Source organism: Felis catus, chromosome X, assembly GCF_018350175.1.
Source record: "Felis catus isolate Fca126 chromosome X, F.catus_Fca126_mat1.0, whole genome shotgun sequence".
Lineage (NCBI taxonomy): Eukaryota > Metazoa > Chordata > Mammalia > Carnivora > Felidae > Felis > Felis catus.
The window spans coordinates 97,808,653-97,833,539 of record NC_058386.1 but is presented as its reverse complement, the minus strand read 5'-3'; the positions used below and the strand labels follow the sequence as shown (position 1 = coordinate 97,833,539).

Here is a 24,887-nt window from a genome sequence, read left to right as displayed (position 1 = left end):
AATATAAATAAATCACTTAGACCATCGTCTGGAACACAGTAAGAACCAGCTTATGTGTGAGCTACTCTTATTATCTCAGTTAATACTCACAACAACCCCATGAGGTAGGTACTATTATTACTCAATTTTACCGATGAGGAAACGGAGGCACGGGGAGAAAAAGCAACTCACCAGCTTAGCCAGCTAGCAAAAGAAGAGAAAAGCCGGAATACAGATGCCAGCAGTCTGACTCCAAGGCTCTCTGCCCTCATGAATTTGGTACAGCAAACCCACGATTCTCTTCTATGCCTGTTTTTACGTAGACGAGGCTCAATTAGGTATGTAAGGCTTTCAAGAAGCGAATTAACTAAAAGTTTTAAGTAAATACTAATCTGCCTGATGCTTAGAGAGGCGACACTCACCCAAGGAGCACATAAATGGCTGGAGTTTAGAAAGTGCTGGAATAGGGGCACCTGGGTGGCTCAGCCGGTTGAGCGTCCGACTTCGGCTCAGGTCATGATCTCGTGGTTTGTGAGTTCGAGCCCCGCGTCGGGCTGTGCGCTGACAGCTCAGAGCCCAGAGCCTGATTCAGATTGTGTCTCCCTCTCTAACTGGCCCTCCCTCGCTCGTGCTCTGTCTCTCTCTCTCTCTCTCTCTCTCCAAAATAAATAAACATTAAAAAAGAAAGCGCTGGAATAAATTGTGGAAATCTCAAATATGAGAGACCACACCACGCAAACTGTAATGGGGGTTCTAGCCAGGCTAACGCACACCATGATCCTAACCACTGTAGGTCTTTCATGTTATAACTGATCCCAAGCCCAAACCGATCGTAGAGTATCTAGCCGAGAGAGGGGGAGGCCTGCGGAAGCCAGCATGAGCCGCCTGAGGAGGCTTGAGTAGTTAGGGAGAGGCTGTGGAAATGAAATGGTTTGACAGCTTTTTCAAAGTGAATTCCACCACCATCCTGTAACTGTTTTTCTACTCACCCTTCGGGAACAAGAGGCATTGAGAGAGTATGTTTACTTGGCGCGCACAGTAGGTGATAATTGTTATGAATTGGAATAATGTGAGGTGGACAGGGGCCCCCATAATTTTAGGGGCCTATGAAAATGGTTTCATTTCTTTTATTAAATGGGTCTGACGACAGTGGTGGTTGTGAAAGTAAAAGCAGGATAAATCATGTACATTGTTGAGCATGGGACCCATTATTAGAGGCTATTCTCAGTACTCAGGGTACTAACACATTCCCACCTGCAAAACATTTTTTTTTGAGGCGAGATCTAAATTAAATTTACTAATACGAGAGCTTGATGGTGCTTAATTCCAGGGACCAGAGCTCAGGTTACTGGTGATGAAAAGTAAAGAGAAATCTTAAGGACATAATTAAAATCATGACTTTGGGGGCGCCTGGGTGGCTCAGTCAGTTAAGCGTCTGACTTCAGCTCAGGTCATGATCTCCTGATTCATGGGTGTGAGCCCCACATCTCTGTGCTGACAGCTCAGAGCCTGGAACCTGCTTTGGATTCTGGGTCTCCCTCTTTCTCTGCCCCTCCCCCGCTCACGTTCTGTCTGTCTCTCTCTCAAAAATAAATAAACATCAAAAAAATAAAGAAAAACTTGACTTTCACCATCCTCAAAATTCTATTGATTCTTCACCCATCCTTGAGACATGGGTAAAATTGAAAACCATCAAAATATTTGGACTTCTTAAAAACTGGATTGTATGAATGGTGTTTATGAGAAGGTGTTTGTGAAAAATCGATGACCCTGGATCTTATCCAAGAGGACAGCACTGAATAGTTCATATGTTCCTTGAGGGACTAAGATGCTGACGTCTTTCTGATACCGGATCATTACGTGATTGCTGATTCGGCATCAGGGCATAAGTTAGCTTTCATTCGCACCAGGTCCAGCGAGTTATTGGGCACTGGGTACATATACATACATATTTTTTTACTATAGCCAGAGGAAGTGGCAGGGGCGCGCAGACTGTCATTAAGCGGTATTCGACACTATGCAAAATATTTTTGGAAGAGAGAAACAGAGCCCTCAATCTGCCTTCTTTTTTATTAGACGTTTATCAGCGCAGAGCAAGAACTCAGGAAGGTGGTTCTAGACAAAGGGAGATGGAGAAAGACGAAGAGGACCAAGAGGAACAGGAGGAGAAGGAGGAGAGTAAAAACCTGGAAACGAACCCAAGTCCCCAGCACCCGCCCAGCGCAGAAACACGTGCGCTTTTGCAGAGGACCTACAGCTAGAGAGGGGACAGCGGAGCTTGACAGGCAGAGGTTGGCAAGCCCCACAGTCCAGGGCCAAAGGAAGGGCCGCGGGCAGTGCAAGCATTCTTGGATGCACAAAACTGGGGGCAGGGTTCTACACTTGTACTACCAACCTGAATTCCTTACTACCAATCTAGAATATTAGTTGCTTTCGCAAGAGACGGGTTGGGTTTTTTACAGCGTGGATCTGAGCACCCACGGTGTTCTGCAAACCTTGCCTGAAGCTCCCGCTCCTGATCGCCCAGAGAAGCTTGGTGGGCTCCGCTTTCAGCGCGTTATTGCAAAACCCCAGAGCAAGCAGCAACCCCCCCCCCACCTAGCTAATCGTTTCGTCTGAATCGCCAGCCCGGCTCGTGGACTCTGGGTGCGAAGAGAGCCGAACCAGAGAGTCCCGTCCATTAACTACCGACTTCTCGGCGGGGAGAGGCGCGCTCAGAGCCCACACGGCGAGGGGGACCACCGTCGCTTCCGTGCTGGGGCTGCCAGGGGCCCCGCGCTTTCTCCAGCCCTCCCTCTGAGTCCCTCGCCCTGGAGGAGCTTAGGGCGACAGCCCTGCACCGACTTCGGTGCAGCGACAGCCCGGTGGTGAGACGTTCTCGCCACACTTCTCCCAGGGCTCTGGGGGCTGGTGGGAGGTTTCGTGCCCCGCCCCCGCCCCGCCCCAGCCCCGCCCCCGGCTGGCTGGCACCGCCCAGCAAGGCCCCTGCCCCAGGGTAATGCCCCGGGTAAGCGGCTTGTTAGAGCCCTCGGGCACGCCCCCTCCCGCAGCACGCTTCCGGCAAGCGCTCCGCCTACCTCGTGGCCACGCCCCAGCCTCGTGTGCTCCCCGGCAGGTCCCGCCCACCACGCACGCAGGTGCCGGGGTAGTGGGCGTTCTAAGCCAGCGACCGTTGATCCCGGGGTAGGCGCGCGGTAACCCGGACCCTGTGCCAGAAAGACGACCCGACCCGGGGGGTTGCCGCGGGCCGCAGCGCGGAGTCTATAAAGGCGCACGGCTGCGTCGACAGCGCTCGGGACATGGAACCTCCGCCCGGGAGCCCCCTAGAAGACACCGCTTCCCAAAGCCTGGGAGACGATGAGTTCCGAGAACGGCAGGGTCGGGGCCTGAACCGGGACATCCGTTTGGCGAACCGTGGGAAACGCCTGGGAGAGGCGAGGGGACGGGACGCGCGGCCAGCGTCGCTGCTCTCGGGTCGCTGCCCCACGCACCCTGGGCTCCAACGCAGTGATCTCTCTTTTCTTTTCCAGACGCGAAGCCTACCGTGATCTCAGTAACTGGAGGAGACATCGGGAAGGATCTACTGTCCGAACCTGAGCGGGGAGCAGCAGCAGAAGGGGAAGAAAGCCACGGCGGCGCGGGAGCTCCCGGCCCTGTAGACGAGATCCAGAAGGGCGGCGGCGGCGGAGAGGAGCCCCCGCAGCAGCAGCAGGAGGCCCACGCGGCCACCGAGGATCCGCAGCCCCAGGACAGGCAGCCACGCCTCCGCCACCTGTTCATGCGGTTGGAACTGAAGGAGCTGGAGAGAGTTTTCCAACGCAGCCAGTACCCCGACGTGTTCGCGCGGTGAGTGGCTCGCTCTGGAGGCGCCCAGTTCTCTAGGACGCTAGGGGCTCGGCGGCGTGGGACGCCTTTGGCTCTCTCCCGGGTCTCTCTCCCTCCCTTCCAGAGCCAAAGCTACCTATGGGCTGGAAGCCACCGAAATCTGCCAGCCCTTGCGCTCCGTCCAAGGTGGGAGTGATGCCTACAGGGCTGGGCATCGAGGTAAATATTTTCCTGCAGTATGTAAATGAATCGTCAAGAAAGTTGGGCCGCGCTCCTGTTTTCCTAAATCTCATTCTCTTGGCTCAGGATTGAGATCAGGATGAGGAGTCAGGCACCCTCATGCAAGTGCAGGGTTGGATCTGGTCTTTATTTAAAATGCTGATAATTTGGTCGTCCCGGAATTTTTTGTGCATCCGTTTGATTCAAGTTATATTGATCTTGAACTCTGAGTTTTTCAACGTACCCTGAAATTTTGCTCACAAAGGAAAGTTGTCCCTGAAGCAAGCCCGGACTTGGGTATTACAGAAATGTGTGCTGGGGAATTGGGGAAAATAGAAATCTAAAAACAAGCATGAACTGTACATTGTATATCTCATTTCATCCACAACTCCAGATACTAAATATTGGCGATTTTCTTCCCTCAGAAAGGAGATTACCATATGTATGGATGTGACTCAAACCGAGGCACAGGTCAGTAAACTTGAAAAAAGCAATGTGGCTGGGCAGCCGTTTTAAAATCTGCTTTGGGTCTTGGACACTTTTGTTCTAGACATTCTCAAGTTGTTGCTTCGGTTACCTTTTCCATGTTTGGGAAATAAGTTTTGAACTTTAGGTCTTTGGTGAATGGAAGTTGGGATAAGTACACCCCGGTTTGTGAAAATTGCCCATTACCAGAAGGATCTTGATTTCTTAAAGGAAAACAGTAAAAGAGAACCAAACTGCTTCTTCGAATTCCCTGTACAAAATCAAGGGTAGATAAAGTTCAACTCCTTTTTTGTAAAAGTTTATTTTGAGAGGTGGGGGGTGGGGTGGGAAGAGAGAATCCCAAGCAGGCTCCACACCATCAGCACAGAGCCCGACATCATGACCTGAGCTGAAACTGGACACTTAACCAACTGAGCCAACCAGGTGCCCCAAGCTCAACTCCTTCTAACACGTCTTTTAGGGAGCATTTCTGTGTGGAGTCATGTTGGGCTCAGTTAAATCTGGGAACTATGCACATTAACACACAAAGGACCTAGGTTATGAGAGGGTTCGACTGTATTGTTACTTTATTTAAAACCAGGCATAAGTTCTTAGCTAAATCCGCACACACACAAAAGTACATTCAGGCCTTGGGGTAAGGGAATTATTCACATACAGAGAACACACGATATGAGTAACTGTCTGTTTAGTTACACCAAGACGAATGCAGGGAGACGGCTTTAAAGTCCAAGTGCCTGGTTCTCCTGCTGTTTTAGTCTGTAGTAAAGCATTGTAGAAAGTGGCGGCCCTACCTTTAATGTTCTGAAACTCTCATGTGTCAGCCTGAAAACATTATAGTGGAGGGTTGGAGGAAACTGGAGATTTGTTTAGAAATTGAAGCAAACGGGCACCTGGATGGCTCAGTCAAGCGTCCGACTTCGGCTCAGGTCATGATCTCATGGGTCTGAGCCCCTTGTTGGGCCCTATGCTGACCACTCAGAGCTTGGAGCCTGCTTTGGATTCTGTGTCTCCCTCACTGTCTGCCCCTCCCCTGCTCATGCTCTGTCTCTGTCTCTCTCAAAAATAAATAAACATTTTGAAAAATTTGAAGCAATTTTTTTCGGTGCCAAAACCTGGGAAATAACCTTTTTTTTTTTTAATTTGAGAGAGGAAGAGTGCACGTTGGGGAGAGGAGCAGAGGGGGAGAGAGAGAGATATCAAAAGCCACCAGGGTGCCCTAAGAACAATTTTTTTCTTTCTTTTTTAACGTTATTTATTTTTGAGAGAGGGAGAGAGACAGAATACGAGAGAGGGAGGGCAGAGAGAGAGGGAGACACAGAATTGGAAGGAGGCTTCAGGCTCTGAGCTGTCAGCACAGAGCCCCATGTGGGACTCGAACTCACGAGCCATGAGATCATGACCTGACCCAATGTCAGACTGACTGAGCCACCCAGGCACCCCAACCCTAAGAACAATTTTTTTTAATATTTATTTATTTTTGACAGCAATAGAACACAGGCGAGGGAGGTACAGAGAGAGGGAGACAGAGGATCCGAAGCAGGCTCTTCACTGACAGCAGAGAACCCGACGCGAGGCTCAAACTCACAAACCATGAGATCTGAACTGAACTGACGTCGGACGCTTAACCAATTGAACCACCCAGGCGCCCCAAGAACAATTTTTAATACAGTTTCACTGAGCTAAGAAGGGTGAAAAGCTTAGAGAAGAATTGCATACAAACATATACCTTGAAGATACGGCACAGATTGAGCTCTATGAGTGAATATTCTCGAGGACTTTCTAACATCTAAGGATTTTTTTTTTTTTTTTTTTGGTGGTACTATTTTGAAGAGATGGGTTTTATGGAATTTGGTGCTGGGTAGGGGGAGGGTTTCAATTTATGCCAGATTCTTACCTGTGTTAATTTGAAATATTCTTTCATTTGTTCGGGCAGTGATGTCTAATTCGTGCGTCAAAAGATAACCATTTGAGACGGTAGCAGGTCATGTTGTATTAAGAGATTATTTGTGAAAAACAAAATCCGGGATGAGTTTGTTATTTTTGTTCCATGGTATATATGTGAGTGCAGTCATGCAGATGGGGTGTAGATCTGGTGGTATGGAGTTTTAGTGAATTTGGACCCAGTTTGTCTAAATTTTCCTTAATTCTATAGACGAAAATATCATGGCAGTAATTCAGGGTGTCAGCAGCTCTTACATCCCAGTAAGAAGCCACAGTCCCCCTGGGCCCTCCAAACCAGGCCTTCCTCATCAGATCATCCTTTTAACTCTCAAGAGGTTTCAGAGGATGAATAACCCATTAGGTATCTTTGAGGGAAACCTGTTTAAAAGTCCAACCTGCTGGGGCCCCTGCTGAGAGAGAGGAACATTCAGGAATGCACCTGTGCATGCCCACTGCCACCCTCACCAGATGATTTTGAAAACAATATTTTTATTTTTATTATTTTGAGAGAGAGTGAGAGCATGTGCGCGTAAGCGAGGGAAGGGCAGAGAGAGAGGGAGACAGGGAGAGAGAGGGAGAAAGAATCCCAAGCAGGCTCCGAGCCCGGTGCAGAGCCAGACACGGGGCTCGATCTCACATCCATGAGATCACGACCTGAGCCCAAACTGAGAGTCGGGTGTTTAACCGACTGAGCCACCCAGGTGCCCCAAAACAAAATTTTTAGTCGAACACGTGGCTTTGCCATGCTGAGACTGAAAGCCAGACGGCACTCAGCCCAAATCCTGCAGTTAACATTCATATCTAGTCTGACACACTAACAACATTTCTTTTTTCATGCTCAGACTGCTTGCGAGAATAACAAGTCCCTTTTCTGTTCTCTGTAGATGTTAGTTTGGGCTGAAAAGTTATAAACACGGTCTCGGGGAGGGGAGTATACAGTAGTTTCAGCATTTTACAGTAATTAAACATTCTGGATCTTTCTAAAGTTTCTAAAGCTTTTTCACATCAAACAATGTAAATTTTCCTAGGTAAGTGTGAAAAGTAAGTTTTTAAACAAAGAGTCACTGTGATTACATACAAAGTAGGGGAAATGGAGTTTGTTCTGAGTCGTTTTAGTCTTTTTAAGTTTATGTATTTAGTTAGAGCACGAGCAGGGCAGGGGGCAGAGAGAGAGGGAGAGATCTATCAGCACAGAGCCCAACGTAGGGCTTGAACTCAACGAACTGTGGGATCATGACCTGGGCTGAAATCAAGAGTCAGACGCTTAGCCAACTGAGCCACCCAGGCACCCCGTTCTGAGTTGTTTTAAAAAGGACAGGAAAAAATGTTTTGGGGTGCCTGGGTGGCTCAGGTGGCTAAGCGTCTGACTCGATCTCAGATCAGGTCTTGATCTCAGGGTCGTGAGTTTAAGCCCCGCATGGGGCCTGCTTTAAATAAATAAATAAGTAAATAATAAAAAGAACAGAAATACGTTTGCCAGAATTGAGGTGATGGGGTGTCGTGCTTATCATTGGGCGTCCTCGGAGCACACGCGTGGATGTGCTGACCTGCCATGCAGTCGTTTGGTGCTGATACGATACCTCTGGGAAACGTTGGCGTCCTGGAGGTGAAATAAGAGAGCTAAAATAGAATCCTCCACTGCATTTCCTGCTAGGGAAGCTAAACTTGGCCTCGTTTGACCTGCTGTAGCCCACATGTGGCCTGGGCTTCTCAACGCCTGGAGCGGACACCTCGGGAGTCGGTTGCTATGGTAACCTAGCCCTCATCCTAGTAATGCTGCGTGCCATTACCTTCATCGGGGTTCAGTGAGACTTCTGCTCACCCCCATTAAGCCCAGGCGGTAAGGTGTCCCAGCGAGAGCCGGTCCTTGCCTCGGCCAGATCATCTTAGGAACCATATTCTCATTCTCCTTTGTGGAACTCTCACATGAGGTTTTTTTAATTCGGCAAGTGAGACAAACGCTCATTGGCCCTGCGGTAAAACACGGGCATCCACGGAGAACCAGTCCCATTGTGCCACGTGGCTCTTCCAAGCCAAGTACCTTTCTCTTCTGTACCTGGCTTAGGGGAAGAAACCTCAGTAGTCTCTGCACCGTGAGGGGCTTTCAAGGTCATCCAGTCCACTCCCTTCATTTCACAGATTTAGGACATAGGCCCAGAACAGTGGAGCAGGCAGCTCAAGAAAGCGCGCAGAGTTCCTCAGCCCCTGGGTGGCCGTGCCCTCCCCCGAGACCTAGATCATCCAGCCCTGGGCAGCACACGCCAGCTCAGGCTCAGTGCCTCAGCGCTTGCCACCTGCATCCTGCCTAGAACTCTTTTCTCCAAAGGGCTGGAGACTCAAAGTTCCCAACTCCTCGCCGAGTCATTTTACTTCTAGGAAAATAGGAAAAGTTACCAACCTCCCCTACAGACATTCAGCCTCCTGGTGCTTACAATTTTGGGCCTTGAGAGAGTGATGCGATTTGTACCCTTTCCACAAAAGGCCAGGTGTGCTTCCATCATAACCGCCCTCATTTCTCCCAGTCTCCTTTCAAAACCAAGTTTGCCAACCTGTGGCGCAACCTGTGAGCAAATGCCAGCTCTGAACGTGTGGTGAATTAACTTTAAAAAATATTTATTTGTTTATTTTTGAGGGAGGGAGGGGAAGGGCAGAGAGGGAAAGAGAGAATCCCAAGCGGCCTCTACACTGTCAGCACAGAGCCCGATGCGGGGCTGGAACTCGTGAACCGTGAGATCATGACCTAGGCTGAGGTCCGACGCGTAACCAACTGAGTCATCCAGGCGCCCCTAGAAATACAATTTTCAAATGCGTTGAGCTGTAGTCCCCCTCCATCCCTTCCACACAAAGGGTAGGTCTCACGGTGAAAGTCTTAATTCCCAACATTTACAGGCCAATATTTTGGATTCTAAAAATACAAAAGGTGCCGCCTGCACGCACTCTTGCTTTTAAAATCAAAGGACACGGGGCGCCAGGCTGGCTCAGTCAGTAGAGCCCGTGACTCTTGATCTCAGGGTCGTGAGTTCAAGCCCCACGTTGGGCATGGAGCCTACTTTAAGAAAAAATAAAAAATATAAAATCAAGGGACACAAGAGATTTAAGGGGTGGCATTCAGGCCTGGGTACAAAATTGAGATGCCTCAACCCATCCTAAGCACAGTACCAGACAAAATTAGAGCTGCTATGAGAATTGCAGATTCGGAGCTCAACATTCTCATATTCCAGGCCCAAGAATCTTGGTTTAGGGGGGGGAAATGGAGGCAAGATAAGGACCAAGGAAAAGCCTCTGTCCACTTCTCCCTTGAAGAAGAGAGACAAAGGACGAAACAAATGATGTTTTTAAACAGGAAGTGGAAAAAGAGACTGTGGAGACCTAGGGGAGGAAGAAATCCATGTCAACAGCTGGGCCCAGAGCTATTGATGAGGTTTAGGGAGCGGGAGAGTGAGGGAGGCTGGCAGCTCATCACTTCCTCTGGGAGGTAGCCAGTGGGGCACGAGGAGATGGTTCTGGCCAGCTGGGCACAGAAGGGAAAGGAAAAAACAGAACTCAGGCTCATATGCAGATGAGTTCCTTACATCTCCTTCCATAGCCCCCATCACAAGGTCAAGCAACAGAGCTGTCTTTTCTCTTTTTCTCACTTGCCTACCCTCCTTTTAACTCAACCCTGGCCCGGGCGCATAACCACAACAGCCTAAGAAACATCCAGAAGGGTCTTATTTCTTCATTTTAAGCAAAAGAAATTTCCAAGAAATTCCAATGAATTCTGTAGGCCCACCCACCACATCAAAACCTCAATTCCAACAGAGACTCAGGCAAAAATATTTCAAGGTGTTAAATTGGTTCTTCTGCTATTTATTTTGTTTTTTATATATATAATTTATTGTCAAATTGGCTAACATACAGCGTGTACAGTGTGCTCTTGTTTTGGGGGTAGACTCCCATGGCTCATCGCTTCCATACAACACCCAGTGCTCATCCCAACAAGTGCCCTCCTCAATGCCCATCACCCATGTTTCCCTCTCCCCCCGCATCCACCCTGTTTGTTCTCTGTATTTAACAGTCTCTTATGGTTTGCCTCCCTCCCTCTCTGTTTGTAACTATTTTTCCCCCTTCCCCTCCCCCATGGTCTTCTGTGAAGTTTCTCAGGATCCACATGTGAGTGAAAACATATGATATCTGTCCTTCTCTCACTGATTTATTTCACTTAGCGTAATACCTTCCAGTTCCATCCACGTTGCTGCAAATGGCCAGATTTCATTCTTTCTCATTGCCAAGTAGTATTCCATCGTATATATAAACCACAGCTTCTTTATCCATTCATCAGTTGCTGGACATTTAGGCTCTTTCCATAATTTGGCTATTGTTGAAAGTGCTGCTATAAATATTGGGGTACATGTGCCCCTATGCATCAGCACTCCTGTATCCCTTGGGTAAATCCTGGTAGTGCTATTGCTGGGTTGTAGGGTAGCTCTATTTTTAGAGACTTAGACTTCAGGGGTCTCCATGGCCAAACCTGTCCTTCCATTAGATGAATGCATTCTATAGTTTCAAAACGCCACTTAACGTTTAGCTTAAAAGAGTGTTCAGTCCGTTTATTCCAGAAACAAGAAAGCTGACCACCATCCTGGTTGAGATGGGGGTGTGAAAGATGAGGAAAGAGAGCTCACCATCATGAGGTGACTGTCTAAGAGCAACCAGATTCAAATTCAAGGCCAGAGAATTGAGGTCCATTAGCCTCAGCCTGCTCCTTGTCACCGTTCCTTCCCCTGACAACCAGGAGAAGACCTTAACCCCTGGGCAATAGACAAGTGATATTTTTGAATAATTCTTGCACGAGATTGAGTCTTCTGCATTTTTTGTTTCCCCCAATACGGCGAGGTGGTGGTTTACATGTAACAGCAATGAATAATGACAATAATAGCTACAGTTTTCTGCGGGCTTACTGTGTACCAAGTACTGTGCTAAGCAACCTGCATGAATTACCACTAACCTCTTATGCAGACGAGGAAACTAGCACAGAGAGAGGCCAAATAACATGCCTAAGACCACACAACTGACAGTGGCTCCAATGAAATTCACTGAAACAAATATACAATTCATGTTAATAAATTCTTTGAATTTGAGAGAAAAATGTAGTGCATGTTTTCACATTTCTCTTTCTTTTTTTATCTTAGAAACAGAGAATGTGAGTGGGAAAGAGGGGCAGAGGGAGAGAGAGAGAGAGAGAGAGAGAGAGAGAGAGAGAGAGAGAGAATCCCAAGTAGGCTCTATGCTCAGCTCGGAGCCCAATGTGGGGCTTGATCCCATGACCCTAGGATCAGGACCTGAGTCAAAATCGAGAGTCGGACACTCAACTGACTGAGCCACCCGGGCCACTGGGTCACCAGAACATTTCATTAACCAAAATAACCCCATATGTTAGACGTTCTGCTGAATGACAGATTCACATTAATATACCTTTATGCAATATTTCTCGATTAAAAAGCAGATTAAAGCAGTAGGTATGAACTAAGTATTTCTCATTTCTTCTTGTTCTTGCACCAATTAAATGGATTCTCTTTTCTATGGTTTAAACTACCTTATTTGTTATTCATTCGTTCATCCATTTATTCTCTGTCTTAGGACTTAAGGCAACATATAACGTTAATGATGTATATAATACAATAAGTAAATAAAGTGAAAAGTGGTTATTTTTAAATTTTTTTAATGTTTATTTACTTTTGACAGAGAGAGAGAGAGAGAGAGAGAGAGAGAGAGAGAGAGAGAGAGAATGAGTGGGGAAGGGGCACAGAGAGAGGGAGACACAGAATGGGAAGCAGGCTCCAGGCACTGAGCTGTCAGCACAGAGCCCGACACGGGGCTCAAACTCACAGACCGGGAGATCATGACCTGAGTGGAAGTTGGACCCTCAACCGACTGAGCCATCCAGGTGCCCCGAAAAGTAGTTATTTTAAAAAAGTGGATTAAGCTGTGATTTTTCAGAGAAAATGCAAAGTCCCTTTCCCTGTCTGAATGGTAAGCAGTGTGTGAACACACAATATTAATGGAAATATAGAATTCTCCCACTTTATTTTTAAATATTTATTTACTTTGAGAGAGAGCACTCATTGGAGGGGCAGAGAGAGAGGGAGAGAATCTCAAGCAGGCTCCGCATGTTAGTGCAGAGCCCAATGTAGGGCTCGATCCCAAAAACTGTGAGATCATGACCAGAGCCAAAATCAAGAGTCAGACGCTCAACCAACTGAGCCACCAGGCACCCCAAACTCTCACACTTTAAAAAGAAAGACAAGGACTTCCAGTTTCCAGTCCAAAATGTAAAGAATAAGGAAGGAATTCTCATCTTCATAACAATAAAGAATGGAATAAACTGAAAACAATTCTTCTTAGATCTGTTAGAGCACTGAGGTCATAGGGCAAACTGCTGCCCTGGAAAGTAGGGAGAAGACCGATAAACACAGTTTGCCAGAAGCAGAAGCCTAAGCAGAAACCCACAGTTAGAGCCAATATGAGTTGGAACACAGTAAACTATAATTGATGAGTTTTATTTCATTTTATTTTATTTTATTATTTTATTTATTTTTTAAGTAGGCTGCATACCCAGCATGGAGCCCAATGCAGGGCTTGAACTGATGACCCTGATATCAAGACCTGAGCTGAGATCAAGAGTTGGACACTTAACTGACCGAGCCACCAGGCGCCCTGTAATTGACAAATTTTAGAAGCTTAGTATGGATTGCCTTAAGAGTTAATACTCTGGCCAGGGAAGGGTTCCGAGGAGCTATCACTGTAAAAATTGGAGAAAACTCTACTTGCTTAAAGCAGGGAGAGGGGAAAACTATTTGAAACATATCCAGAGCTCTCTGATTTTCTCAACCAAGGCCTACCCTGAAGGGAAACTAACCACAGCCTAAGGGACTTGGGTTTTACCAAAGCCTGGGTGACGGTGGAAGGGGTGGGTACACCCAACTCTGGCCCCTTCCAGCCTTCCTGTCTCACTTAGTTAAAGGAAAGGGTGGGGAAGCTGAGAAGCCCTTGTAAAGGTCACAGCCCAGGGAGACGGACTCCCTAAAGGACTGAGATCTAATCATAGGACTATAGAATGTTTTTCCTCCCCACAGACTTACCACCAAATGAATAGTGCTCCTGTTTAATAGTGGACTACACCTGAAAGAACTGCAAGCCTCAGACCCTATTTAAGAAGAAGCCTCTAGGGAAACTCAAAGATGACAGCCGAGACAAAAACAAGGACACTAAAGGGAATTTTAGCCTCTGACACAGCAAACAGTAAACACATCCTAATTCCTAGCCAGATAAACAGAAAACCTTGCACTAAAACACTACCTACTCCAGTTCTTTTACCCAGTACATCACATCTGGCTTTCAATAAAAGGTATAAGGCATGCTAAAAAAAACCAAAAACAAAAAACAAAAACAAAACACATATTCTGAAGAGACATAGCATCAGAAGTAGACTCAAATATGGCAGAAATTTTGGAATTATTTGATGTGGAATTTAAAATTACTATGATTTGGGGCATCTGACTCTTGATTTCAGCTCAGGTCACGATCTCACAGTTCATGAAATGGAGCCTTGCATCAGGCTCTGCAGTGACAGCACAGAGCCTGCTCGGGATTCTCACTTCCTCTCTCTCTGCCCCTCCCCCACTACCTCTCTCTCTCTCTCAAACTAAACTTCTAAAAATAATAAAATGTATCAAAAAATAAAATAATAAAATAACTATGATTAATATGCTAAAGTCTCTCATGAAAAAAATGGACAATATGCAAGAACATATGAATAACGTAAAGCCAAGAAATAAAAACTCTAAGAAAGAATCAAAAGGAAATACTAGAAAACAAAAACACTGTGACAGAACTGCAGAAGGCCTTTTTTTTAAGATTTTAAGTAATGTCTATACCCAACATGGGACTCAAACTCACAACCCTGAAACCAAGAGTCGCACATTCCACCAACTGAGCCAGCCAGGTGCCCCTGAAGAGTGCCTTTGATGGGCTTATCGATAGACTGTACAAGGCAAGTAAGAATCAATGAGCTGGAAGATATGACAACAGCAACTTCCCAATATGACAGAAGCTCCCCAATATGACAATAGAAACTTCTGAAAATGAAAAACAAAGAGAAAAAAGAATGAAGGAAACAAAACAAAACAGACCACCTAAGAGCTGTAGACAACTGCAAGAGGTGTAACGTGTGACGGGGATGCCAAAAGGAGGAGAAAGAAAAGAGTGGAGGAAATGTTTAAAGTGAAATTGGCAGATCTCCAATTTAAGTCTTCAATCCATTTTGAGTTTATTTTTGTGTGTGGTGTTAGAAAGTAGTTCAAATTCATTCTTTTGCGTGTAGCTGTCCAGTTTTCCCAACACCGTTTATTGATGAGACTGTCTTTTCCCTAATGTATGTTCTTGCCTCCTTTGGCATAAGTTCATTGACCATATGAGTGTGGATTTCTTTCTGGGCTCTCTGTTCTGTTGCATTGATCTGTGTGTCTATTTTGATGCCGGTACCATACTTCTCTGATGACTCCAGCTTTGTAGTATATCTTGAAATCTGGAATCGTGATACCTCCGGCTGTGTTTTTCTTTGTCAATATTGCTTTGGCTATTGGGGGTCTTCTGTGGTACCATACAAATTTTAGTATTGTTTTAGTTTTGTGAAAAATGCTGTTGGTATTTTGGTAGGGATTGCATTAAATCACTATGCTGTACACCTGAAACTAATACAACATTGTGTGTCAACTATACTCAAAAAATCTTTTAAACCTTCAAAAAAAAAAGTTATACTGGCAGAGACTTGTTCCAAATTAATGGCAGACACCAAACAACAGATCCAGGAAGTTCACAAAACATCAAGCAGGATAAACACCAAAAAAAATCTATACTGGGGCATATCATATTCAAACTGTAGAAAATCAAAGGCAAAGAGAAAATCTTGAAAGAAGCCAGATCAAAAAAAAAATACCTATACAGGAGCAAGGATAAGAATCACATCAGACTTCTCTTTAGAAAACATGCAAGCAAGAAGATGGTGAAGTGGAAAAAAAAATGTTTTTGAGAGAGAGAGTACAAGCGAGGAAGAGGTGCACAGGGAGGGAGGGAGCGAATCTTAAGCAGGCTCCACGCTCAGCATGGAGCCTGATACGGGGCACGATCCCATGACCCTGGGATCATGACCTGAGCTGAAATCAAGAGTCAGATGCTCCATTGACTGAGCTATCCAGGTGCCCTAAGTGAAGTGAAATATTTAAAGTGTTGGAGGAAAAAAAATCCATTAACCTAGAATTCTGTATCCATCAAAGTTATCCTTCAAAAGTGTAGAGAAATAAAGACTTTCTCAGACAAATAAAAATTAAGAAAATTTGTCACCAGTATACCTCCTTTGTAAGAAATGTTAACAGGAGCACTTAGAGAGGAGGAAAATTAGAGGAGGAAAATTAGCACTTAGAGAGGAGGAGCACTTAGAGAGGAGGTCACAAACTCAGACTTGTGGGGTACCTGGCTGGCTCAGTTTGGAGAAGCATGCGACTCTGGATCTTGGGGTCGTGAGTTCAAGTCCCACATTGGGGGATAGAGATTACTTAAATAAATAAAAATTTAAAAAAAAGAAATTCAGATTTGCATAAAGAAAGAAAAGGTGTTAGAGAAATAATAAATGAAGGTAAGATGAAACATTTTATTTATAATATTTTTATGTGATCTAACAGATAACAGTTTGTCCAAAATAATAACAGTAAAAATGTCTTCAGTGATTATAGCATATGGATAAGTGAAATGAATGACAGCAATGTTATAAAAGACAGGAGAGAGGAATTGGGAACACTGTGCATAAGGTATTTGTACTACCAGTAAAATGATATAGTGTTATTTGGAAGTGTACTTAGACTTCTTATAAATGCATATTGCAAATTCTAGGGTAATCACTAAAAAATTTTTTTCTAAGTGTTAATGGTATGTTAAGAGAATAGAGAAAATTGAATCATAATAAAAATCTCAATTAAAACCAGAGAAGGCAGAAAAAGAGTGGAAGATAAAATAGAAACCAAGAACAATGACAATGAATACAAAGCAATTACAAAAATGGTAGATACTAATCTGAATATATCAATAACAATTTTAAATGTGAATAGTCTATGGCAATTAAAAGATAGAGACTGTAAGACTGGATTTAAAAAACACAAGAGCCAACTATATGTTGCCAACAAGAAACCTACTTTGTTTTTTTAATGTTTATTTATTTTTGAAAGAGAGAGACAGAGTGTGAGCAGGGGAGGGACACAGAGAGAGGGAGACACAGAATCCGAAGCAGGCTCCAGGCTCTGAACTGTCAGCACAGAACCCGACACCGGGCTCAAACTCACAAACCGTGAGATCATGACCTGAGCCGAAGTCAGATGCTTAACGGACTGAGCCACCCAGGCACCTCTTTACATATAAAGAGAGATAAATTGAAGGTATGGAGGCATTGAAGGTATGGAGAAAGATATACCATGCTAACATTAAGCAAAAGAAAGCTGGAGTACTTCAGACAAAGCACGCTTCAGAACAAGGACAATTATCAGGGATAAAGAGGGCCATTACATAACAGCAAAAGATTCAATTTTCCAGAAGACAGCAAACCTTAATGTGTCAACCCAGTGTCAAAACACATGAGTCAAAATTGACAGAACTACAAGGAGAAATAGACAAATCTACTGTTGTACTTGAGAACTTTAACATCCCCTCTATTACTAATTGACAAATACAGCAGGTAGAAAATCAGTATAATCAAATATAATTGAACTGAGCATCATCAATAAACCAGATCTAATTGACCTTTGTAGAATACTTCAACAACAGCAGAATGCACATTGTTTTCAGGCTCACATGAAACATTCACTAAAACAGACTATATTCTGGGCCATAAAACACACTTCTAAGTAACACATGGATCAAAGACTAAATCTCAAGAGAATTTGAAAAAATATTTTTAACTAAATGGAAATGGAAATACAACTTATCAAAATTTGGAGATGCAATGATATCAATGCATAGAGGGATATTTGTCACACTGAATGCATATGTTAGAAAAGAAGAAAAATCTAAAATTAATAATCTAAGTTTCTACCTTAGGAACCTAGAGAAAGAAGAGGAAATTAAATGCAAGTAAGGAGAAAAAAAGATATTAAAAACTCAGAGCAAAAATCAAAGAAATTGAAAACAAGAAAACAATAGAGAAAATCAATGAAACCAAAAGGTGGTTATTTTGAAAATATTGACAAAAGTGATAAGTATCTGTCCAGGCTAACCAAGAAAAAAAGAGAAGACACAAATTGCTACTCTCAGAAATGAAAGGGGCCCATCATGGGGCACCTGGGTGGCTCAGTCAGTTAAGCATCCAACTTCGGCTCAGGTCATGATCTCACAGTTTGTGAGTTCAAGCCCCATGTTGGGCTCTGTGCTGACAGCTCAGAGCCTGAAGCCTGCTTTTGAGAATTCTTTCTCTCTCAAAAACTTAATAAACATTAAAAAAAATTTTTTTAAATAAAAAAAAGAAAGGGGGCCATCACTTCTGATTCCACTGACATTAAAAGGATAATAAAAGAATATTATGAACAACTCTATGGTCACAAATTTGATAACTTAGAAGCAATGGACCAATTCTTTGAAATACATAATCTAACAATACTCATAAAAAGGGAAATAGACTATATGAATAGGTCTATACCTATTTTAAAACTGAGCCAATAATTAGTAACCTTCCAAAACAGAAAGCAACAGGCACAAATGAGTTTACTGGGGAATTCTACCAAACGTAATAAATGATACAAATTCTCTACAATCTGTTCTAGAAAATAGAAGCAGGGGGAATGCTTTCTAACTCATTCTATGAGATCAGCATCATCCTAATACTAAAACCAGACAATACATTACAAAAAAGGAAAACCAAAGACCCGTATCTCTTAATATAGATGCAAAAACCATCAACCAAATATTGGCAGATCAAATGCAACAAGTTATGAAAATAATTATATACTATGACCAACTGGGATTCATCTCAGGTACGCAAGGCTGGTTCACACTCAAAAGTCAATTAATGTAATCCATCACATCAACAGGCTAAAGAAGAAAAAATGACATGATCCTATCATCAGATGCAAAAAAAAGCACTTGACAAGGTCCAGCACCAATTCACGTTAAATACGCTCAGCAAACTAGGAACAAAAAGGAAGTTCCTCAACATGATAAAGGACATCTATAAAAATGTCTACAGTTATCATACTTAGTGGTGAGAAATTAGATGCTTTCACCTTAAAATCAGGAAGAAAGCAGGGATGTCCCCTCTAACTACTTTTATTGAACATCATACTGGTAGGCCTAACTAATGCAATAAGACAAAGTAAAATAAAAGGTATGTAGATGGGGAAGGTAGAAATAAAACTGTCTTTGTTCACAGATGACATGATTGTCTAGGTAGAAATTCCTAGGGGAATCTCCTAGGGGAGCCAGAGGGCTATAGAAAACAGGCTCCATTACTAAAGGGTCTGTGCGTGAACTCAGACCCAGCACAGAGGCAACAGTTTGAAAGGCACCTGGCCCTTACATGAAGGAGATTTATTGACTAATTTTAGGGGGTGTGCTGAGGGGCAGGAATCTGTAGGAACTTTCCTTAGGACAAAAGCACTGTAAGAGAAAATTAAAAAATAAGACAAATGAAGTTGAAAATAATAACATTCCAAAATCTTTGGGACACAGCAAAAGCAGCTCTAGGAAGCAAGTTTATAACAATACAAGCCTACATCAAGAAATAAGAAAAATCTGAAATAAATAATCTAACCTTACACCTAAAGGAACTAGAAAAACAACAAAGTCCAAAGTAATAAATATATAATAATAATAAGGAATAAATATCAGAGCAGAAATAAATGAAATAGAGACTAAAAAAGCAATACGAAAGGTAGTGAAATTAAGAGCTAGTTCTTTGAAAAGATAAACAAAATTGATAAATCTTTAGCCAGACTCATCAAGAAAAAAGAGAGGGGACTCAAGTGAGTAAAATCAGAAATGAAAGAGAAGTTACAAGTGACACCACAGAATCACAAAGCATCTTAAGAGAGTACTACAAAAAAAATATATATGCCAAATGCCAACAAATTGCACAACCTGGAAGAATAATAAATTCCTAGAAACATACAAACCTCCAAGATTGAATCATGAATAAACAGAAAATCTGAACAGGCCACTTACTAGTAATAAAATTGAATCAATAGTCAAAAACTCTCAACAAACAAAAGTCCAGGACCAGATGGCTTCACGGGTAAATTATATTAGACACTTAAAGAGAGTCAACACCTATCCTTCTCAAACTATTTCAGAAACTTGAAGAGGAAATAATGCTTTCAAATTCATTCCATGAGGCCAAAATTACCCTAATACCAAAACCAGAGGTACTATAAAAAGGAAAATTACAGGTTAATATCCCTGATAAACATAGATGCAACAATCCTCAACAATATATTAGCGAATTAAATTCAACGATACATTAAATGGATCATACACCATGATCAAGTGGGATTTATTCCAGGGATGAAAGGATGGTTTGACATCCTTATCTCAATCAATGAGATACACCACATTAACAAAATGAAGGATAAAAATGATACGGTCATCTTCCTTAATTTTTAAATGTTTATTTTTGAGAGAATGGGAGCGAGCAGGGGAGGTGCAGAGAGAGAGGGACAGAGGATCCAAAGCGGCTCCACGCTGACAGCAGAGAGCCCAATGCGAGACTCGAACTCACAAACTGAGATCATGGCCTGAGACAAAGTCCTGAGCCAAAGTCTGACGCTCAACCGACTGAGCCACAGGCACCCATGATCATCTTAATAAATTAAGAAAAAGCATTTGACAGAACTCAAAATTCAGTTATGACAAAAACTCTCAACAAAGTGAGTATAGAGGGAACGCACCTTAACGTAATAAAGGCCACATGTGACATACTCATAGCTAGCACCATACTCAACTGTGAAAAGCCGAGAACTTAACTCTAAGCTCAGGAACAAGACAAGGATGCCCATTCCCATTCTTGCCAATTTTATTCAGCATAATACTGGAAGTTCTAGCTGTGGTGATTAACAAAAAAATAAAAATAAAAAAAAATAAAAGGCATCCAAATTGGCAAGGAAGAAGAAAAACCGTCACTATTTGCAGGTGACATGATATACAATATATAGAAAACCCTAGACTCCACCAAAAAACTATTTGAACTAATAAATGAATTCAGTAAGTTGAAGGATACAAAATTAATAGAAATATGTTGCATTTTTCTTTTTTTTAAGCTTATTTATTTTAAGAGAGAGATAGAGAGAGTGCACGCAGGGGAGGGGCAAAGACAGAGGGAGACAGAGAATCCCAAATAGGCTCCACACTGTCAGCACAGAGCCCGACACAGGGCTTGACCTCATGACCTGAGCCGAAACCAAGAGTCAGACACTTAACCGACTGAGCCACCCAGGCGCCTCTCTGTTGCATTTTTCTACACTAATAACAGTCAGAAAAAGAAATTAAGAAAACAATCCCATACACAATTGCATCAAAAAGAATAAAATACTTAGGAATAAATTTAAGGGGGTGAAAGACCTGTACTATGAAAAGTGTAAGACATTGATGAAAGAAATTGAAGATGATGCAAATATGTAGAAAAATATACTATGCTCATGGGTTAGAAAAATTAATATTCTTAAAATGTCCATACTACCCAAAGCAATCTGCAGATTCAGTGCAATCCCAATCAAAATACCAATGGCATTTTTCACAGAACTGGAACAAATAATCCTAAAACTTGTATGAAATAACATGAGACCCTGAGCAGCCAAAGTAATCTTTAGAAAAAATAACAAAGCAGAAAGTATTATATTCTCAGATTTCAAACTATACTACAAAGCTGTAATAATCAAAACAGTGTGGTCCTGACATAAAAATAGACACATAGATCAGTAGAAGAGAATAGAGAGCCCAGAAATAAACCCACAGTTATATGGCCAATTAATCTATGCCAAAGGAGGTGAGACTATACAATGGAAAAGAGACAGTCTCCTAAATAAATGGTATGGGGAACACTGGACAGCTACATGCAAAAGAATGAAACTGGGCCACTGTTTTACACCATACACAAAAATAAACTCAAAATGGATTAAAAACCTAAATGTAAAACCTGAAACCACAAAACTCTTAAAAGAAAACATAGGCAGTGGGGTGCCTGGGTGACTCAGTCAGTTAGGTGTCCAACTTTTGATTTCAGCTCAGGTCATGAGCTCATGGTTCATGAGATCAAGCCTCACGTCAGGCCTTGCACTGACAGCACGTAGCCTGCTTGGGATTCTCTGTTTCCCTCTGTCTCTCTGCCCCGCCCCCACTTGTGCACATGCACTCTCTGTCTCTGTCTCTCTCTCTCTCAAAATAAATAAACATTAAAAAAAGAAAACTTAGGCAATAAACTCTTGGACATCAGTCTTAGCAATGTTTTTTGGACTTGTTTTCTCAGGCAAGGGCAAAAAAAGCAAAAATAAATGAATAGGACTACATCAAACTACAAAGCTTTTTCACAGCAAAGGAAGCCATCAACAAAATGAAAAGGAAATGTACTTAATGGAGAAGACGATTGCAAATGATATATCTGATAAGGGGGTTAATATCCAGAATATTTAAGGAACCCATATAACTCAACACCAAAAAAACCCCCACACATAATGATTTAAAAATGGGCAGAGTAGTGGAATAGACGTTTTCCCAAAGAAGATACAGAGATGGCCAACAGACACATGAAAAGATACTCAACATCACTAGTTATCAGGGAAATGCAAATCAAAACCACAGTGAGATGTCACTTTATACCTGTCAGAATGGCTAGAATCAAAAAGATAAGAAATAACAAATATTGGGAAGGATATCGAGAAAAGGGAACCCTGCTGCACTGTTGGTGTGACTGTAAATTGGTGCAGCCACTATGGGAAACAGTATGGAGGTTCCTCAAAATGTTTAAAATAGAAATACCACACAATCCGGCAACTGCGCTCCTGGGTGTTTACCCAAAGAAAACGAAAATACTAATTTGAAAAGAAATATGCACCCCATGTTTACTGTAGCAGTATTTACAATAGCTAAGATATGGAAACAACTCAAGTGTCCATTGATAGATGAATGGAGAAAGAAAATGTGGTAGGGGGCTTGGCTGGCCCAGTCGGTAGAGCATGTGACCCTTGATCTCATGGTTGTAAGTGTGAGCCCCAGGTTGGGTGTAAAGAATACTTAAAAATAAAATCTTAGAGGGGCACCTGGGTGGCTCAGTCGGTTGAGCGTCCGACTTCAGCTCAGGTCGTGATCTCATGGTTTGTGGGTTCGAGCCCCGCATCGGGCTCTGTGCTGGCAGCTCGGAGCCTGAAGCCTGCTTTGGATTCTGTGTCTCCTCTCTCTGCCCCTCCCCCACTTGTGCTCTGTCTCTCTCTGTCTCTCAAAAATAAATAAATGTAAAAAAATAATAATAAAATCTTAGAAAAAATATGTGATATATCATCCACAAAAAAGAATGGTATCTTACCATTCATTCCCGACAAAATGGATGGAACTAGAGAGTATCATTATAAGTAAAATAAGTTATCCATAGAAAGACAAATATTAGGGGCACCTGGATGGTTCAGTTGGTTAAGCATATGATTTTGGCTCAGGTCATGATCTCCCAGTTGGTGAGTTCAAGCCCTGCGTCGGACTCTATGCTGACAGCTCAGAGCCTGGAGCCTGCTTCAGATTCTGTGTCTCCCTCTCTCTCTGCCCCTCCTGCTGTGCTCGTGTGCTCTCTCTCTCTCTCTCTCTCTCTCAAATTTAAATTCAAATTTAAATTCTTTTTAGACTTCCCATGATGTTCATTTTGTAATGTATATAAATGTGTAATTACTATGTGGGTACACCTGAAACTAATATAATATTGCATGTTGGGGAGCCTGGGTGGCTCAGTTGGTTAAGTGTCCAACTTTGGCTCAGGTCATGATCTCATGGTCTGTGAGTTGGAGCCCTATGTCAGGCTCTGTGCTGACAGCTCAGAGCCTGGAGCCTGTTTCAGATTCTGTGTCTCCCTCTCTCTCTGCCCCTCCTCTGCTCGTTCTCTCTCTCAAAAAATAAATAAACATTAAAAATATATATAATCTTGTATGTCAACTGTACTTTAATTTAAAAAATATTTACTTATGTTGATGGGGAAAAAAAAATGTGTGCCCTGCAAAAGACACTGTTAAAGAATGAAAAGACAAACCATAGACTGGGAAGAAAATGTGTGCAAAACACTTATCTGATAAAAGACTTGTGTCCACAATATAGAAAGAGCTCTTAAAACTCAACAATAAGAAAACAAACAATCCAGTTAAAAAGTAGGCAAAAGGTTTGAACAGAAACTTCACCGAAGAAGATGTAAAGTTGCTAAATAAGCATATGCAAAGATGCCTAACGTTATGTGTAATTTGGAAACAACAAGATACTCGGACGCCTGGGTGGCTCAGTCAGTTAAATGTCTGACTCTTGATTTCGGCTCCGGTCATGATCCCACAGTTAGTGAGATTAAGCCCCACTGTGGGCTCTGCACTGACAGCACAGAGCCTGCTGGCAATTCTCTCTCCCTCTCTCTCTCTGCCCCTCTCCTGCTCACGCTCTCTCTCAAATTAAATAAACTAAAAGCTACAACAAGATACACTACACACCTATTAGAATGGCTAAAATCCAAAACACTGACAACAGCAAATGCTGACAAGGATGTGGAGCACCAGGAACCCTCATTCCATGCTGGTGGGAATGCAAAAATGGTTCAGCCACATTGGAAGACAATTTGGCAGTTTCTTATGAAACTAAACATACTCTTATCATATGATCCAATAATCCCATCCCTAGGCATTCACCCAAGTAGCTTGACAGTATATATCTACACAAAACTTGCATGTGAATGTTTATAGTAGCTTTATTCATAATCATCGACACCTAGAAGCAACCAAGATATCCTTCAACGGGTGAATAGGTAAAGTGTGATACATTGGTACAACAGAATATTATTCAGCAATAAAAAGAAATGAGCTGTCAACCGAGGAAAAGACACAAAGGAAACTTAAGTACATATTGCTAAGCGGAAGAAGCCAGTCTGATTCCAACTATGTGACATTCTGGAAAAGGTACAGCGGTAGCAAAGTGGAAAGATCAGTGGTTTCCCAGGAAGGGGAAACCTTTTTTTTTTTTTTTAGGAGGAGGGGAAGAGAGCAGGAAAGGAAGGATGAGTAGGTGGAGCACAGAGGATTTTAGGGAAATGAAACTATTCTGTATATACAGTAGTGGTAGATACAGGACATTAAGCACTTGACAAAATTGATAGAAAACACTACACAAAGAGTGAACCCTAATGTAAACAATAG

At 42.9% G+C, this 24,887-nt stretch overlaps 1 protein-coding gene across 2 annotated transcripts; it reads left to right on the top strand.

Moving 5' to 3' along the window:
- Positions 1-3,045: 3,045 nt before the first annotated feature.
- On the top strand, positions 3,046-6,051 carry LOC102902505 (rhox homeobox family member 1). 2 transcript variants are annotated; one of them, XM_006943970.4, is made up of 5 exons: positions 3,046-3,357; positions 3,510-3,825; positions 3,929-4,023; positions 4,449-4,494; positions 5,994-6,049. In XM_006943970.4, exons 1-4 carry the CDS (start codon positions 3,279-3,281, stop codon positions 4,475-4,477), a joined length of 519 nt encoding a protein of 172 aa, XP_006944032.2. In that variant the 5' UTR covers positions 3,046-3,278; the 3' UTR covers positions 4,478-4,494; positions 5,994-6,049. The 2 variants fall into 2 exon arrangements, with proteins under 2 accessions (XP_006944032.2, XP_019679788.2); XM_019824229.2 differs by lacking the exon at positions 3,929-4,023 and having other exon boundaries at positions 3,061-3,357; positions 5,994-6,051.
- The last annotated feature ends 18,836 nt before the right edge of the window (positions 6,052-24,887 follow it).

Coding starts and splice junctions, on each gene's coding strand:
- LOC102902505 (XM_006943970.4), top strand. CDS start 3,279: ATGGAACCTCCGCCCGGGAGCCCCCTAGAAGACACCGCTTCCCAAAGC. Junction 3,358..3,509: donor TGAGTTCCGAGAACGGCAGG/GTCGGGGCCTGA, acceptor TTTCTTTTCCAG/ACGCGAAGCCTACCGTGATC. Junction 3,826..3,928: donor TACCCCGACGTGTTCGCGCG/GTGAGTGGCTCG, acceptor CCTCCCTTCCAG/AGCCAAAGCTACCTATGGGC.